Source organism: Hoplias malabaricus, chromosome X2, assembly GCF_029633855.1.
Source record: "Hoplias malabaricus isolate fHopMal1 chromosome X2, fHopMal1.hap1, whole genome shotgun sequence".
NCBI lineage: Eukaryota > Metazoa > Chordata > Actinopteri > Characiformes > Erythrinidae > Hoplias > Hoplias malabaricus.
In genome coordinates, this window is record NC_089819.1 from 8,248,145 (window position 1) to 8,267,673 (window position 19,529).

At 39.4% G+C, this 19,529-nt stretch overlaps 1 protein-coding gene across 1 annotated transcript; it reads left to right on the top strand.

The window, feature by feature from the left end:
- The first annotated feature begins 1,836 nt into the window (after positions 1–1,836).
- LOC136677476 (torsin-4A-like) lies at positions 1,837–10,176 on the top strand. The gene is made up of 3 exons (XM_066655031.1): positions 1,837–1,963; positions 8,288–8,644; positions 8,929–10,176. Exons 1-3 carry the CDS (start codon positions 1,907–1,909, stop codon positions 9,742–9,744), a joined length of 1,230 nt encoding a protein of 409 aa, XP_066511128.1. The 5' UTR covers positions 1,837–1,906; the 3' UTR covers positions 9,745–10,176.
- The last annotated feature ends 9,353 nt before the right edge of the window (positions 10,177–19,529 follow it).

Sequence of the window (19,529 nt, forward strand, 5' to 3'; positions counted from 1 at the left end):
AGTGATTCCGGGTAGGCTCCAGACCTACCACGACCCTGAACTGGATAAACGCTTACAGACAATGAATGAATGAATGAATGTAGGACTGGCACTCTCTCCAGGGTGTGCTCCCACTTTGCGCCTGGTGATTCTGGGTACCCACTGCGACCCTGAACAGAATGAGCAGTTATAGACAACGGATGAATTAATGAATGAATGTTCAAATATGCGTACTAATTTATAACTCAGCATTATGCCAATTTTGTCAAGCTACATATTTCCAGCTTCTGTGCATATTAGTATTCATTATCATAGGTGAGTTTACTTAAAAAATGTAAGCAATATATATATTTATAATATAAAACTTGCATATATAGATAATTCAGACCATGATTTTCCTTAAAGGAGTGAGAAAGACACTGCTGTTCTGGATGAAAATAAAACACAGGGGAGCTCCAGGATATTTAATCCAGTAACTGCAAATTAATTGTGAAAAGTGTAACACACATGCTGCTGCAAATTAGCAGTTGAATTCACCTCTATCTAAGAGGTATCTAAGGGGAGAGATATACTTGATGTTTGGCCAAGCGTTTGTGTTGACAAACGTCTGCACCTGTAACTGTAGCACATAGACATGTATGTGAACAGGTATTTTCTCGACACAGATGGTTGCCTACACAAACGCATGGCCAAACAGCAAATATATATCTACCCTATTTGCTAAGCTTGTAACTGGAGGCTTCCACTAGTGGGCAGACCAGAGCAAGACACTGATATTCGCGGACTTGGCTCTTCTCCTAAACTTTCTGCCATTGTAATGCTGTTGATCACCTGCTTTGCCCCGTACCATTTACATGTGTGCGGCACCTTGCTTACATGCAGTGTTTATTTTCTGAGGATGTGCACAACTGATGCACCAAACAGAAGTAGGATATGCGAGGCAGCCATGATGAGCAAGCATAATTGTAGTTAACAGCAAGTACATCTCTACCCTAAGAGTGCTGAAAATAATGTGGATACCCTTTTGGGTACATTATCAGTTTAATATAGCATCTCCTTTAGCACCAAATGTTAACACACACTGACCAATTGCAGTCAACTCTTTGTGGCATCCACATGGACGTGAAAGGCTGACCTCACGTTTGGATGGGGACAATGCTAATTAATCCTAACGAAGGGACAAGTAGAAATTAGTTATTGATTAGTTATCGTCCACACCCAGCCCCTGTCCTTCTGTCCAAATTTTAATTGTTTTTTTTTCCCCTTGAGGAATGGCGGTCACCGCTCTGGTATTTGTTCCTCCAGAATAAAAGCCCTTTAATGAAGAGATTAGTGAAGTAGACCGCGACAAACACAGGAAAAACCCAGACACACAGACCCATGTGTGTGTCCACCCACCACTTAGCATTATGTAAACACATGCCCACGTATAACTACTCAATAGAGCATCAGGAACAAGAGGAGGGAGATTCTTAGAAGTGCACATGGAGGTGAGTTCTTGATGATGGGTTTCAGCCAAAATAGCTTTAGTCCATTGAAAATTGTGGGCACAATTTGAAACAAACCAACAAACAAACATGATTTTCCACATTTACACTATATAGACAATACACCATCAGACAAATGTGTGTGGCACATGTACATTACTAAAGGTGTAAATGTACCTTTAAACTTACAGCAATGGTTTGAAAGTGCAGTTTTGACAAGTGGTAACTGCATCATCAAGGAAATCAAATAAGAAATACAGAGAGAGAGAGCGAGAGAGAGAGAGAGAGAGAAATACAGGGAGGTGGAGCTCATGTGGACAAAGAGTAGAAAACGGGAGAGAGATAAATAGAGAGACAGTGTACAGTTTGAGTGAAATGACATTAGTTGAGTGTGTATGAATGTCTTCACCATCATCATCATCATAGTACTCAGTGACTGAATGGAAGGATCTGGAGGAGGAGAGAGAGAGAAGGAAAGAGGGAGGAGACTTTTAAAGGTAGTAGATCTTTTTTTTCCCTCTTACATTTCCTTGCATTTGCTTTGTCTTTTCCTAGGGTTGTTTAGGCCTTAGAAATTAAATCTATCCCCATATAGATCTATTCCCTCATGATCATTCTCAAGAGCGAGCAATTTAAATATTGAACACCTACATTTTCTAAGATCATTTGATTTCTTCTCATTCTCTGCACAATTAAAAGTGTTAAGATGTAAACAATGTGATTGAAAGTGAGTTTGTCTCTAAAAATCATTAATACATGGATCTGAACACGCTGCTGATGTCTGCTTACCAATATACCACATCCAAAAGATAGACTGTATGTCTGAAAGTTTGAAAACAAACCTTTTAATGCCTGTAAGCTGCACCCATTGTGGACACTGAATCAAACGGGCCATTCTAGAGCAACTGGACCTCAGCCTCAGGTCATCATGTTCGTTGCCAAGAGTCTGCCAAAGTGGTATAAACATTCTGGGCTGTTGAGCAGTGAATGTTCTAATATCTAGTGTAAAATCATCTCAGAATTGTAAAGACTCTTAACAGTTTTAAAGTTGAACTAAAGCTTCATTTCAGAAGTGTGTTCAAGGTCTTCAGTTGTTTCTACACACACAAAAAAAAACCCAAAACAAAACAAAAATAAATAAATAAATACAGGTTTCCAAGACACTATCTATATCACATAATATATACCAAATTAATTACCTCTCTTCATCCTCATTTTTATCTGCTTATCTTCTGCAGAGGCATTTGCATCCTTGAGCTTTGCATAGGCCCAGAGTGGATGAGAGTGTGAGAGAGAGATAGCAGGTGAGAAAGAGAGAGAAAAAGAGCAGGTGTGTGTGTGTGTGTGTGTGAGCGAGAGAGAGAGAAAGAAGAGGGAGAGAGAGAAAGAGAGAGAGAGAGAGAGATGTTCGACCGGACTTCCTGTTGAATGGGTCTGCCGGAGGAAAAGATAGCTATGCAAACTTTGAGTTAAAAAAAAAACACAAACACCTCTCTCTCTCTCTGTGACTGTCTTGTCTCTCTGTTGCTCTCTCCCTTTTTCTTTTTGGATGCTTCGCCAGATCAGAATGTAATTGCGCGCATCTCATTTAAACCCTATATTTAAATAAAAATTGTACAAAGACAACATTTTTTAATGTTGAAGCTGAGAAATGATATTGTTATTTTTTTGCCAACAACACATCTCAAAAGGGCAGAGCTACAAAAGACGCGTATAATGCTACCAAAAAATGATTTGAAACAGTAACCGTAGCAGCATCAGACAAATGTTCCACTGCACCAGCATAAGGCTGCGCTTCCTGGCCGAAACAGCAACTACTAGCACCAGTGTCAGCAAACTGCCACCCGTCAGCCAGCCCCAGTGGTATGTAGAGGAATTAGTGCCAAATTGAAAAGCAATCACCGCAATAGGACAATGTGAAATACAATTCATACGTCATTGCTTTTCCAAACTAACATTTACTAACGAACTAAAATTTGTTTGCAAATGCAAAATGCAAAACAGGGATTGTATTTCATCTGAGAGCAGTGTTGTATTCGCGTGCTGTATTCATTTTTTTTTTTCAAATAACCTTACCAGCTTTATCAGTTTCAATATTTAAAATGTTTTTTTGTACTATTCTCAATGAAATATAGGCTTTAAATTATTTGCACATAATTGCATTATGTTTTTCCAAGTGTTTTTTTTTTTGGAAATGGGGTTTGTACATCAGTGCTGTTGTCCAGACATTATTGGGATCCATCATACCACTGTAGCACTGTTACTCAGAAACTGACAGGTGATGAAGGAGTAAAATCTCGAGTATGGAGAACACCAACTTTCACCTACAGTATGACCTACAGTTGCTAACTTTACACCAGCAAGAAAGGGTTTCCTGATAATGTGGCCAAGTGGTATGTATTACGACTTATCTTTCTCTATTTATTTATGTTATAAATAGAGAAAGATAAGTTGTAATGGAGCATAATGAAACACTGAAAGTAAATGTCAGAAACTAATTTGTTTTCTGTAAGCCACCCACACAGAATGTAAATATAAAAAAACAAACAAAAAAAAAAACAGTCAATGTACAGACAAAATGCCACAGTCCAGCATCAAAACAACAATATCCCATAGCACTTTAAGATTCCAGGGCTGATATACACACAGTTATCTGTGTTTTTGATAGGGTCAGAGATGTGCGGGTTGAATGGAATGTTGGGGGAAGGTTTTATTACACAAAACAAGCAGCACAAAGCATCCTTTGATTCCATACACAACCATATAAAAAGTTATAAAAAATTTGTTTTCATGAATAAGAAAATACACATGAATGCCATTTTTGAACAAGATGGCACATTTTGTAAAGTGTCATAACAGCTATCTTGATTTGACAAAAACATTTTAACATTTTCTATCACTGATCACTACTGTGTGTGTGTGTGTGTGTGTGTGTATACACCTATGGGTTACAGTTGACATAACAGTATAGAGAAGCCATCATATTGGGGACCTACTCATTATAACTGTGTTACAGTGTTATAGCTCCTAATAAACTGTGATATTTAAATTATTGTTTATTGTTTCTGTCAAAACTTTTGGTAATCATTTAGATGTTAAAATGAAAGAAACAAAACTATGAAGCTCTGTTTGTCTGTGTCCGTCAGTAGAGGACCTACCCAGTAAACAAGGAACGTCCCTGGACGTTCAAAATAGGTCTAAAAGTAGTCTGTTCGTCAAGGACATATTTTAAACGTCAATGGACGTCCAAAATCCATCTTAATAAGTTAGTTAAGTTGTGATCAATCGATAACGTCTGTGGACGTCCAAAACGCTTTGTATACAAGTAATTTTTTTTCGGGACCAATTAATAACGTCAATGGACGTCCAAAATACGTCTAATATTTGTCTTTTCAATGTCTGTGTTTGGACGTCTTTTTTCAACTTTCATTTTCAACCTTAAGAGAACGTTGATTAGACGACAGTCATTACGTTATTTCAACGTTGAATCAACAGCTAATTGTTTATTGGGTAGGGCCATGTCCAAAAATAGTGTACATCACTACATAGTGAACATCATAAAACTAATACTGCACCCAGATAATTATCAGGCGCTAATTTCCACTAACGACAGGGACACATGAAATAAATAGCTCAATAAATATTATTTTTCAACATACAACTACGTATGTGGGCAGCACGGTGACGCAGCAGGTAGTGTCGCAGTCACACAGCTCCAGGGGCCTGGAGGTTGTGGGTTCGATTCCCGCTCCGGGTGACTGTCTGTGAGGAGTTGGTGTGTTCTCCCCGTGTCCGCGTGGGTTTCCTCCTGGTTCTCCGGTTTCCTCCCACAGTCCAAAAACACACGTTGGTAGGTGGATTGGTGACTCAAAATTGTCCGTAGGTGTGAGTGTGTGAGTGAATGTGTGTGTGTGTGTGTCTGTGTTGCCCTGTGAAGGACTGGCGCCCCCTCCAGGGTGTATTCCTGCCGTGCGCCCAATGATTCCAGGAAGGCTCTGGACCCACCGCGACCCTGAACTGGATAAGCGGTTACAGATAATGAATGAATGAATGAATGAATGAACTACGTATGTCCACAAACCGTTATTTTTAGGGAGAAATTTGGCCTAGGCTTTGCTATGACATGGAAAAAACTCACAATCATCCCTCATGTCCTTTCAGACAATGGGATCTTCTTTATTAAACTATTAGCCAAACGAGAGAATTTATTTGGGCAGAGAGAGATAAAATATTATTCTCATGTTTGAGTAATGGTTGTCAATATGGCATCTGGTCTACACTGTGATGTCAGCTGAACCCATGGAAATATCCAGCAAACAGTATGTTGCTTGTTTGCTGGGTTGTGGCTAGATTTAGACTTACCATTTCCTTTATAGACAGATAAAAAAGAACAGTTTCTTGAAAATTTTAATTGTAGATCTAGAAAGGCTGGAGCATTTACTTCAACAATGTGGTTAATAACCTATAATAAGGTTTATTATATTCACACAAAGATAGGTAATTTTAGGGTCAAGTCACTAAAAAAAATAAGTAACCACTTGTCTTGCCTAGGGTGTAAATTTGCAATTACTGCATACACACGTGTTAACATCAAATACATATACGCATACCAAAAAACCCTCAGACACTAAGTTGCTGCCAAAATCAATAACAGTCTCTAATTAATCTCATGTTTGCCAATGCTTAAAGTCATATTTGGACCTCAGTCACGCTAAGCTTCTGTTTGCTGTCTATGAAATGAGAAAACACTCAGGCACATATACAAAAACACTCCATTAATGTCACTGTTTCCCCATGTTTCGGAATTATATAATATAGAAATATTTAAGATTTGTAATAAGCCTTTTGCACACATTTACTTCAGAGAATCTCTAGAGGAGTGGCGGATGCTGGTCTTTCAAGGAGGGGAAGCTCAGTTTCGGCCTACATCATAAAATGTGTCGGTTTATTTATACGTAAATTCTACCCTCAGTTCCTTTTCAAGAAAATGATCTGTGACTCTGTCGTACCAACAAGGCGTCTATTCCAGGGACTTAACTAGTGTCCTCTCAATGGCCAGCAGAGCTAGGCTGCTTAAACGGCCTTGGCCCATGTGAAGTGTGTCCGCCTGTGAGTGCTTTGTGACGGTGGAAGGGCTCAGCAGCACCCGCTGGACAGAAACTGCGATAGAAGTCAGAAAAAGTGATAGAAGTCAGTCTCCAAACATAAGCAGCTACAAAAAAAAAACCCCACCAGAAATAGAAGCTCGATTTGTCGCTAGTCGTTTTTAACAAAGAAAATGCTGCTAAGAGGATTAAGAAAGTCTCAGGTTCAACTCAGAACAGAATGAAAATGTAATGCTCCCACGGATCGCTACAACAAAGGATCACTGATTGGCTCATTTCGCTGTCAATCAAAAAGGGATTCAGCCTCAGACAAATCATCCAATCATCATGCAGAAGCTGAGCATTCGGGCCAGCCCACTGCCCCATAGACCCCCAGAGACGCTGAGGATCCGATGGGCGGGACAAAGCCCAGCATTTATCCAATGACTCGTCTCATTTTGCTGCACTTCGCTGCTTCCCTATTGAACTCTGGGCACTCGGCGTCCTCACTGTTTAAAACACTGTGAAGCTGCGGGAATGATTGAGAGGAAAGCCGCATTTTTACCAGTGATAAAAAGCTGATTCTGAACAAAAGTTGAGTGCGTTGTAGTGCATATTTATTCAATGATATGTACACACAACAGTATATATTTGATCACTTATTTTTTGACATTTTAGGGGAAGATGAGCTTCCCTTGCAGTCTTAGAGCAATCGCCTCTGGTCTAGAGATACTCCAGAGTATCACAGAGATGTTCCTTTCACACATGCAGCACATAGTGGGAGATTTTATGTGTCAGATGCATACTCACAGCGGGAATATGCCACATAATTTAGGTGTGGGGCCACACCTGTGCAGCGCATGCAGGAAATATTCCTGAATATTAGCGGCTGTGTTCATACATGTGCTGACTTTGACTTTACCCGAAGTGTTTACTAGAACGTTTGCGGGATAAATTCTGCATAATGTCTGGGACGAATTTTGCAGGTATTTGCATTTACATATAAAGGTTCTCCAGGTTAAATAAGGAACATTACCTTGCAAGTGTGTAAGGGGCATTAGAAATGGTCTTACCCATAGTAAGGGCAATAAACATGTCGGGGAAATGCCACTAAAAATTAACAACCTATATACAATAGTATAATACGTAAAACTGATGGTCATTATTAATTTGGGCGGCACGATGGCGCAGCAGATAGTATCGCAGTCACACAGTTCCAAGGACCTGGAGGTTGTAGGTTCGATTCCCGCTCTGGGTGACTGAGTAGTTGGTGTGTTCTCCCCGTGTCCTCGTGGGTTTCCTCCGGGTGCTCCGGTTTCCTCATATAGTCCAAAAACACACGTTGGTATGTGGATTGGCGACTCGAAATTGTCCGTGGGTGTGAGTGTGTGTGTTGCCCTGTGACGGACTGGTGCCCCCTCCAGGGTGTATTCCCGTCTTGTGCCCAATGATTCCAGGTGGGCTCTGGACCCACCGTGACCCTAAACTGGATAAGTGCTTACAGATAATGAATGAACTATTAATTGTATTTTTACATAAACAAATAAAATTGCATGAAATTTGGTTATGTCTAAAAAAGATTTAATACAGTACCACTGTATCCAAGCCACTGTGTATCAGGATAATGGTTTCATAACTGATGACTGATTCCTCCTTTAATACTAGGATATGAATCTAATGCCAATTATTTGTTTCTAACACTCTCTGTCTTTCTCTCTTTCTGTTTGTTCTGAACAGATGGACAGAAAGAACAATGATATTTTGAAAGCAGAGAGAGTGGGGCAAGAGGGAATGATGACGAGCACATCTAGCTGTACCCCCTCTGCTCTCCCTCTTCAGCTGAAGGCTATGGTGAGGATAAGGAGTAAATATTTAAAGCGAATGAGATCTGAACATGGTGTGACTATCTCAGTCCCAGAAAAGCTTACCTCACCCCGTCCAGAGCGGACTGCCAGCCCCCATCGTCGTAAAGGACGCAGGAGAGCATCCCGGGTTCTTTTCCCCTGCGACAGCAAGAAATACTTGCCCAAAAATAAGGAGCGTAGCCGAGCCAAGCCATTCCTCTTTCTTTTCGTCGTTGTTGTCTTCCTTCAGGTCAGTGGTGAAATTCGATGCCATTTTACAGTCCACGTATGAATAATGAGAGAGATCAGAAAGCACTTTTATTAATTATTAATTCATAATAGCATGTCTAGAGGGTAGTGCTGAGTAATGTTTATTTTAGTTCAGGTTATGTTAATTTTGTAAAAAAAATTAATGCAATCACACTCATGGAAACTCATAGAAGGATCATTATGAAAGATAACAAATAACTGGTTATGCCCTGGCTTTCTTTCTTCTTTCTTTACTTTTCCTCATGCATCCCCTTCTGTCTCCAGGTGTACAACGCTATTGAGAACCTGGATGACCACGTGGAGAAGTATGACCTCGACAGTTTGGAGCGGACATTGCAGAGAGAAGTATTTGGACAACAAGAGGCACTGGAGACATTGATGTACCACCTGAATGACTACCTGTCCACATATGCCCACCAGCACCCCCTAACGCTGTCCCTGCATGGCGCACCAGGTGTTGGGAAGAGCCACCTGGGACGCCTGCTAGTGCGACACTTTCGCTCAGTGGTGGGTGACCACCTGGTGGTGCAGTATTTCTCAAAGCACCACTGCCCCCTAAAGGAGAATCCAAAGAACTGTGCCTCAGAATTTGTCCGTCGTGTTACAGAAGTCGTGAACAGGGCTGAGGAGAATGAGCAAATCCCGGTTTTTGTTCTGGATGAAGTGGAACTGATGCATCCATCTGTTCTGGATGTTTTACGGAAATTAACTCGGCCTGAACAGACCAATGAATTTCTGAATGTTGTTTATGTTTTCCTAAGCTCTCTGGGAGAAGAAGAAATCACGGCTTACGTTTTACAGAACGCTTCTATCTCTGGGGTCGAATGGATGCTGAGGCAAACCCTGACTAAACTCCACCCACTGTGGGCAGAGCCAGAGGTGGAGATTATCCCACTTGCTCTGCTACAGAGGAAACATGTGGTACAGTGTTTCTTGGAGGAAATGACGGATGAAGGATTTTACCCTGACCTTGCCCACGTGGAGAGACTGGCGGGAGAACTGGCCTACTACATGGTGGCAGGGAAAGAGTTTGCAAAGAGTGGCTGTAAACAGGTGGTGACCAAGGTTAACCTACTATAGAGAGAGAGAGAGAGAGAGAGAGAGAGAGCGAACGAGAGAGAATTAAACAATGATGAAGGAAAATGTAAGTCTGATAATGGCAAATAGAAGGAATCAAACCAACAAAGACACAAAGCCAAAAGAAGAGAGATAAAGAGATTGAAAATACGTGTAAGAGACCATTAAGTCTCTTTATTAAAATTTATATGTATGTTGCTAAGCATCTCATGAAATGAAAAGGCCTATACAATGAAAAGCTAAACCAAATCATTTTTTGTTAATAAATAAAAGAGTTTGATATGTAATGTAAAGATTGTAGAGGTCTAAATACATACCGTTCAGTCCTCATTAAAGCAGTCTAATCAGCAAAAAAAAAATTCATTTTGAAGTCACAGCCATGAACATAATTACAGATTACCAGCAACACAGTATAGAGTAGGTTAAGTCAAGTCATTCAGCCTAAATAATTTAACCCCACTCACTTTTGTTAAGTTGATATGGAGTGTTGATCCTGCAGAAAGATGTGTAGAATATAATTACACATGCAGTTTTTGGCATTCTGGAAGTAAATTCATCGTGCATCACTACTAGTTCTGAATAGTTCACTAGTGTGCTTTTCGAACAAAACTGGTTCAGTTCAGGCTTACAAGAACCTGTGATTTTCAGCTAACTAGTCAACGTTTACAAAAGTTTCAATGGAACAGAGTATACATCACAGAATACGTCACCAGCAGATTTTGTTGAACAGTGGCACTATTCCTACTATTCTTTGGTTTCCACTGCGAACAGACTTTCAACACAAGTTCTAGTTTATTCTATTGAGTTATTCTATTATTGAGTTCTATTTTAGTTGGTAAAAATGCAGCAAACTGTTCAAAATTAGGTTTGTGAACTGGAACTGAGCCTGGTTATATAGTTATGAAGGCAGTGCCTTCAAGGAAAAAAGAATGTAATTGGTTACCATTCATCAGGTGCGGATGAAGGGGAACGTGACATAAACCTGCAGAGCTCTTCCTAGGCCCCTGTGGTTTGCCTGCTCTGACTGCCAGAAATAACTTTGGAAGGAATAAGTATGCAATAAACATTTCTCATTTGGTACTGTACATTTAGTTATATTTCATTTCATTTGTTGTATTTGATTGGAGGATAATGTAACTTAAAAGAGCAATAGTAAGTTATTTACTATTCCTAGTCATAAAATGTCCACTGCTGAAGCAGTATATTCTCTTGGAGAAGTGCCAAGTCCTAAGCGGAGCTCCTGTGATCCTGCCCGCCAAGGTTCTGCCTGTGATCCCCACCATCTGTCCAATTATTTTATAGTCCAAACCCACCGTTGCTAGGTCAACTAAATAGTGTTTTTAAGTCATGAAGTGACCAAGTGAACAGGGTTAATGTTATATTTTACCGGACCCCAAAAGCCCCATTGCCCTTCTAAAAATCTCTAGACCAGAGACAGTGAAATGAGAGAAAATTTTGGCCTAATGCTTGAAAGGGAAAGGTGGAGGCAGTTTAGAAGCAGCAACACTACAGAACAGAGCCAGAGCTGGCTAATTTTCTCCTGAACAGGCAACAGCTAATCATTTCTGAAAAAAAAAATACAGAAGTACAGATGCCTATATATAGATTAAAAGGAGTAAATGCCATAGGTTGTGTGTTTTATATGAAGGTAAATAGCATTGTTTGTATGTTTTAAAGAAATTGAGGCAAATTCAAATGTGTTTCTCTGTGGTGTGTGTTTTAAACAAATTAAGGAGTAAGAATTGTGTTTGAAAAGCCTCTCATATATCACCTATTTAAAGTGGAATGGAGAAATCAAGCTTGGTAGTACACTGCAAATATGTGTTTCACTCGTAGGTAGATGTTTTAAAAGAAAAAAAATGGGAAATAAGAAGTATTTCAGAATGAGTTTTGTTGAAACCTAACACTAGCTTTAGCGTCACATAGCTGTTTAAGGTGGAAATTCAAAAAGTGGAGTATTCAAAAAGAAGCTGGAGAATAACGTAAATAAGACTTTCAAACAGACTCATATAAGGTGGAAATAAATGCTTGAATATGAAACTTGTGAATAAGAAACAAGGATCTGCCTCCTAAAATGACATTTATTGTTGAAGGGAAAATTACACCAGCCTTGTCTAGCCTAAAGTTTTAAGGTGGTTTATACAGTACGTTCTTGCAGGACAAATGGCAGGGGGCTCTTTCCATTTTTGCTTTTCACTTAGGTAAATGTTTAGTTACATTACATATATTTGGTTTATGTGACTTAAACTAAAAAACTAGAATAACATTTTTAACAATTTCACACTACAGTGCTAGCTTCAGCTCTTAAGGTGGAGCAGAGAATTCAAGAAGCTGGCAATAATGCCTCACTATATAACACACATAAAAGGTGGAACAAAATGTTTGACTACGAAAGTTGTGAATAAGAAGCAAAGTTCTGCCTCTTAAATGACATTTATTGTGGAAGGGAAAATCGATAAGTAAGCCTTGAAATATTTAATGTGAATTTGGACACTAAAGCATTGTAAATGTAGGGAAATTGTAGCCGCTCATTCACTTGTTTGTCTTTTTCAGCTGTTCTTTTTTTGACACAGTGTTTTCCAGTTCACCTCACTCTGTGTGTGTGTGTGTGTGTGTGTGTGTGTGTGTGTGTGTGTGTGTGGGTGTGGGTGTGTGTGTGTGTATGCACTGAATCCTAGTAACTGATGTGGAGAACAATGTTCAAAAAAACCCGCTCCACCCGAGCCACAGGCCTCCACTCACACATTCTAGAAAATATAATAACAATCTTAAAACCTTAGAGACAGACCAACAGCAGAAATATGGCAATACACACACAGAGAGAATATTTGCATATATACAGGTGCTGGTCATGAAATGAAAAAGGTGATTTATTTGAGTAATTCCATTAAAAAAGTGAAACGTGTATATTATACTCATTCATTACAAACAGATTGATATATTTCAAGTGTTTTTTTCTCTTAATTTGATGATTATAACTGTCAACTAATGAAAACCTCAAATTCAGTATCTCAGAAAATTAGAATATTGTGAAAAGGTTCAATATCGAAGACACCTTGTGCCACACTCAAATCAGCTAATTAACTCAAAACACCTGCGAAGGTCTTTAAATGGTCTCTCAGTCTAGTTCTGTAGGATACACAATCATGGGGAAGACTGCTGACTTGACATTTGTCCAATAGACAAACATTGACACTATAGACAAGCATGGCAAGACCCAAAAGATCATTGGTAAAATGGCTGGCTGTTCACAGAGCTCTGTGTCCAAGCACATTAATAGAGAGGCAAAGGGAAAGAAAAGATTTGGTAGAAAAACGTGTACAAGCAATAGGGATAACAACACGCTGGAGAGGATTGTGAAACAAAAACCCATTCAAAAATGTGGGGGAGATTCACAAAGACTGGACTAGAGCTGGAGTCAGTGCTTCAAGAACCACCACGTACAGACGTATGCAAGACATGGGTTTCAGCATCGCATTCCTTGTGTCAATCTACTCTTGAACAAGAGACAGCGTCAGAAGGGCCTCGTCTGGCTAAAGACAAAAAGGACTGGACTGCTGCTGAGTGGTCCAAGGTTATGTTCTCTGATGAAAGTAAATGTTGCATTTTCTTTGGAAATCAAGGTCCCAGAGTCTTGAGGAAGAGAGGAGAGGCACAGAATCCAAATTGCTTGAGGTCCAGTGTAAAGTTTCCACAGTCTGTGATGGTTTGGGGTGCCATGTCGTCTGCTGGTGTTGGTCCACTGTGTTTTCTTAGGTCCAAGATCAACGCAGCCGTCTACGAGGAAGATTTAGAGCACTTCATGCTTCCTGCTGCTGACCAACTTTATGGAGATGCAGATTTCATTTTCCATCAGGACTTGGCACCTGCACACAATGCCAAAGCTACCAGTACCTGGTTTAAGGACCATGGTATCCCTGTTCTTAATTGGCCAGCAAACTCGCCTGACCTTAACTCCATAGAAAATCTTTGGGGTACTGTGAAGAGGAAGATGCAATACGCCAGACCCAACAATGCAGAAGAGCTGAGGGCCACTATCAGAGCAACCTGGGCTCTCATAACACCTGAGCAGTGCCGCAGACTGATCGACTCCATGCCATGCCGCATTGCTGCAGTAATTCAGGCAAAAGGAACCCCAACTAAGTAATGAGTGCTGTACATGTTCATACTTTTCATGTTCATACTTTTCAGTGGGCCAGCGTTTCTAAAAATCATTTTTTTGTATTGATCTTAGGTAATACTCTAATTTTCTGAGATACTGAATTTGAGGTTTTCGTTAGTTGTCAGTTATAATCATCAAATTAAAAGAAATAAACACTTTAAAAATGTATCAGTCTATGTGTAATGAATGAGTATAATATACAAGTTTCACTGAAATAAATCAACTTTTTAATGATATTCTAATTTTATGACGAGCACCTGTACATACATATACACACTAATATTGACAAATAAAAAGTTTTTTAAATACTCTCTCTCCATCACACACAGACACACACTTAGTTACCTTCACGTGTCAATAATGAACTTGAACTCCATGACCCCAATGTCAAATACTGGCTTTTTGAAACTTGCTTTAATTAGAGAGGACTATGTTATTCATCGACACAGAAAAGGCTCACAGAAATATGCTTTTGTTCTCTTAGTGAGGGAAAACATTATGGCTAAACCACCCAAGTAGTTTAATGAATAGAACCATATTAAATGTATGGGGTTTGTATTTGATTATTTTCTGCATCAGCAGATTTATATGTTCCCACCAGATTGCCATGTTAATCACAGCTTTTCAGCCTTTTATTCCACTTCATACTGCAGTGTGTTCTCTGATATAAATGTAATCAGTCAACCAAGACTTGTCTCTGAAGTTAATTATATTCCCTGCTGAACAGAGGCAGCAGGTTTGATTACAATATCCGTCAGGAAGATTGGGGTTGGGGGGGGAGTGAGGAACTATCGCTGTTCTTAACCCATGACTGAGGTGATCTAAACCCACAACTGCTCCCAGGTGCTGGGAATGGCTTTCTGTCCCCCTGAGTGTGTGTTCACTGCCCCAGTGTGCTAGTGTGTGTGTTTGTATTTGTGTGTGTGTGTGTGTGTGTGTGTGTGTGTGTGTGTGAACGCCTGTGTTCACAGTCACAGATGGGTTTAATACGGAAGTTTAATGCGGACAAATTTTGTTGTACATTGTAAAATTACATAAATTCACCTTTGCATGTTCATAAAAATGTCAAAACACAACATATAACAGCTTGCTGTCATTCACACATCTGAAATACTTTGCTAGCAGACTCATTACTTTCAGCTGAACTAGCAGATCATAAGTGGTGTGATGGCTGCAGGCTACTAAGGGTTCAGTTCTGTGTCACAGACATTGTATTTTATTCAGTAGACTGCATTTCTCAAAAGCAAAAATGATGATCCAGATGATCTGTATGGTTCAGAGTCAACCAGGACTTGATGCTTTTTGTTGTTTATTGTTTACAGGCTATACACAAGGTGTGGGTGAAAGTGATTATTTTTAAGTGAAATGAGGGCTCTGGAAAATGTTTGATCATAGAGACACTAATGTCATGTTCAATCACAGAATGTTCCAGTAAAGCACTATAATAATTATAGCATTAAAATAACAGCAAATGGTACACAAACTAATTCTGGAACATTATCTGCACCACTGCATCTGAACGTACTGTACAGAAGCCTGTTACACCTGCTTCCCTTTTAACAAAGACACACCTTTGAAAGCCAAGATTAATCTTTGGAATAATCTGTTAAGTTTCCAAATTCTATCATTTTACACTGAACCTACAAGACTATGTACATGATTTACTGCCCATTCAACAGTTCTTCTTAAAAAAAAAAGAGGTATTAATCAGGAGTTTGTTCCTCTTTGATGCAATAACAGTCCCTATTGTTCTGGAAATGTTTACACTAGATGTTGGAACATTGCAGTGAGGACTTGATGGCATTCTACCGCTTAAACATTAGTAGGTAGCAGGTACAGATATTGGATGATTGGTTCTGGATCACAAACACCACTCGGAATCATCCCAAAGGTATCAGTTGGTGATCCATCACTCCAGAGAACACAGAGCCACTGCTCCCTGGCCCAATACTGTGGGATTTATACTTGTGTAGCTGACCCTTAGCATTGGAAATGGTGATCTTATCAGAATGATGATCTTATTCAGTCCCAACTGATTAGATTAAAATCTGTTGTTTCTGCTTCCTAAAGAGAATTGTGTTAATGATCATTATTAGTAAAAAGTACATAAGCGGTAAAGTGGAGCATTAGAGCATGAAAATCATCAAATGGTTCATTAGTCACAGGTGTGTTAAGCCCATTACCATTTTTATTCTCAGGAAAACACAAAATTCTATAACACTATTGGACTGGAACAGGAACAGCAGGATATTTTAATGGCTTCTATATGTACACACCAAAAAAATAATATATTAGCAACAGAAATCAGCTGAAACATAAGTACAGCTAATTCAAAATGCTGCAGCCAGGGTCTTCACTAAAACCAGAAAATTTGAAAATATCAGGCCCAGTCTAATCAGCCCTTCATAGCGCTTCCATTTAAATTCGGTATTGATTACATAATTCTTTTACTAATGTATAAAACACTGCATGGCCTTGCTCCTGAATATCTGCGAGACATCATCACGCAATACGAACCACCAAGATCACAGGACACTAGCCTCTTACTAGTTCCAAGGATTGATAAGACTACAGTGGAGGGAAAAGCATTCTCCTACAAAGTCCCACTAAACACTATAGTATAGTGACAGACTTGATTAGTGATACTGTTCATTTCTATCAGTAGTTTGCTCCCAGGAGGATGGGCCCCCCTTGTGAGTCTTGGTTCCTCCTGAGGTTTCTTCCTCCAGCCTTGAGGGAGTTTTTCCTTGCTACTGTCACCTTTGGCTTGCTCACATGGAGCTTTCTGATTTGCATTGCTACCTGCTTTGAAACTAATTCTTTAAAGCTGCTTTGTGACAACATTAAAGCGCTATATAAAACTTTTTGATTGATTGATTGACTGGCGCACCCTCCAGGGTGTGTTCCCACCTTGCGCCCAGTGATTCCGGGTAGGCTCTGAACCCACCGAGACACTGAACTGGATAAGCGGTTACAGATAATGAATGAATTATAATAATCATAATAAGGAATAGTGCACTTGATAAAATCTTTGTTATTTTCAGTGTGTGCTATAGTGGACGTGTTTCTCAAGAGAAACATATGAATTCAGATGAACACTGAACAGTTAACAGTTAAACATTCTTCCACACTTACTATAAGCTGACTGACTCACCACCATAATCCATCCACAAGGAAACACTATGAATGAATAAGTTGACCCCTCCATAACACCACACATGGGTCACAACCTCTCGCCCACCTATCAGCATGAGACTAACCAAAACAAGTGGCCATTCAGGAAGTGGCAAAGTAAACTTCAAACATCTGCTGAGCATATGTGACTTTCCAGTCATCATTGTTCAGATGACTAACGCCACTCAAATTGTATAGAACAAAATTAAAAGCACAGCAAAGTCTTATGTTGTAAACATCTTGACCCTTCAGAAAGTTAACTTTCTGAAAACATTGCTACAAAATAAGTTACAAATTAAGATACAAGACATTTCTGTGTACTTTCTTGAATGTACTAATATTTTTGGAATCTTTACCCATAAGGAAATTGGCATTTTATCAGTTAGGGATACGTGTTTAGCAGCATAACAAGACTGAGACCAAATTAAAGCATCAAAGGACAAAACATGCTCACACAATTGTCTTAACAGATCCCCCTTGTGGATAATCATCAGGCTGCTAAATGTGAGAGAGTGAGGTATAGTCTATGAACTACTTTAGATAAAAACAAATGTTTTCTAAGGTATAATATGAATGTTTAATACAAAATATATATTTAATATTTAAATATTTCAGCTGTATTTTGGCATAGGCCTGGCTCAATCAGCAAGATCATTTGCTTTGAAGGAATTTGACAATAGATCAAATTGGACAAAGTGTGTAAACTAATCTTAGATCTACACCCAAATAAATTTTTCAGACAGAGTGAAAGAGCAGAATTTTTTTGAGGTGAATCACGTTCTGCCCTCGGCTCTTTTTCCCTGTGTTCAGGTTGAGACTCCTCTACAGGGAGAAGTAATGTCTAATGAAAGAGTTATTAAGGGTAATAGCTGTGTTTGATGCGTGAGTTCACCTCATTTTCCTTTCAGCCCAGCCACACTGGCTGTGGCTGTTGCTAGGCAGGAGAGAAAACTACTGAATCAAACCTATTCAAATACAATCAGACAGACTCAAACTAAATACAATAAGTAAACCAAACATTATAAATTCTCTAAATGGTGTTTACCCTTTATATTCAATGAAAACTGATTGTTTGTATAATTTTTTGAGACTCTACATATGTGCAAAGGTGTACTCTGTACTGTGCAAAACTGATGCAGGGGTGTAGTCACGGGTGGGACTGTGTGGGCCTAGGCACACCCAAACTGCACCAATGTCCACCCAGTCAGCCATTGTAAAATTCTGGACTCACACGAAGACAAATGCTCCTTCTTAGCTGTTCTGCACATATTTTATGAAAAGGTTTGGACACTCAGTTACCAAAACCCAGCAAACATAGCATTGGCTCAACTTATTATTGCATCCTTTTGAAAATTCATGACTCATCTCTGGTTCTATGATTAGCAAAACAGCAGAAATTTACTAATTTGAAGCCACTTGTTGTAGAAGAATAAACTTTTTGTACTGAAATGCTTGACATCCTTTCCGTATGGCTATACTGGGGGGACCAGTCTGACATGTGAATGCCAACAATAGTGTCTTTGTTTCTCCAACAGTTTCTGAGAAATTGCTGAAACTCAGGCCACAAAAACCACTTGAAATTTGCCTATTCAAACTTTTCTTCATTTCACAAAATATTCCTACATATCTTTGTTCTCTCACATATTTATTAAGAGACAGGAACCTAAGAGAAATATATGATTTGATTGGGCTTAGTTTAAACACAAAGCAACCCAATTTTTATTTTTTTTATATTGGGAAAAAAATATATTGTTGTGTAAAATCATTTGAAAACTGGTCAAAAACTATAATATTTCTCACTATGGTATTGGGGTAAATATATTAATAAACCCTTAGCGGCATGGATCTAGGCAGTGGAAACTGGCTCTTGCTGCATGCAGTATATTTTTATTGGGGGAAGAAGCTGGAGCTGGTGCAGAACGTTGAGAGTTACCAGCTAGATATATTTGGACTTAGATCAATACATCATATGGCTGTGGGAGTTGCACATAGCTCTGTTCCACCATTGTGGATCCAGTTCACTTTTTGCATGTGAACAATAAGGTGTATTTCCACCAACATAAATAGTTTCCCAAACCAAAAAATGTTGTTCTCAGTTGGAACCAAAAGTCCTGTGGTCAGTGTCACGAGGTGCGTTAGCAAATTTTCTCTGCTGTTCTCACTGTTCATAAGCCGGATCACTGGATAGCAGCAAGGTTTGAACGGAACGGAATCGGTTCAAGAAACAGAGTTTGTTTGGTGGAAAAGGGCTAACAGGGTGAAAGGGTGGGGATATTCCACTGGCTCCAAGTCTCCAGCTGGCAGCTGCTCAGTTTGTCCCGGTAAAACAAAGGGTGGTCTTGATGCAGCTTCAGATGGCAGACAAGAAAACTCTGGTTGCGCCTATGCACCTAACAACAGTTCCAAATATTCAGCCTTCTTGGTGATAGTGAGTGATAGTTTCATGCAGGGA

What these genes read in the sequence shown, in the direction of transcription:
- LOC136677476 (XM_066655031.1), top strand. Translation starts at nt 1,907, where the DNA reads ATGGAAGGATCTGGAGGAGGAGAGAGAGAGAAGGAAAGAGGGAGGAGA. An exon ending in GAGGGAGGAGACTTTTAAAG is followed by an intron (nt 1,964 to 8,287) that starts GTAGTAGATCTT and finishes TGTTCTGAACAG; the next exon opens with ATGGACAGAAAGAACAATGA. An exon ending in TCGTTGTTGTCTTCCTTCAG is followed by an intron (nt 8,645 to 8,928) that starts GTCAGTGGTGAA and finishes TTCTGTCTCCAG; the next exon opens with GTGTACAACGCTATTGAGAA.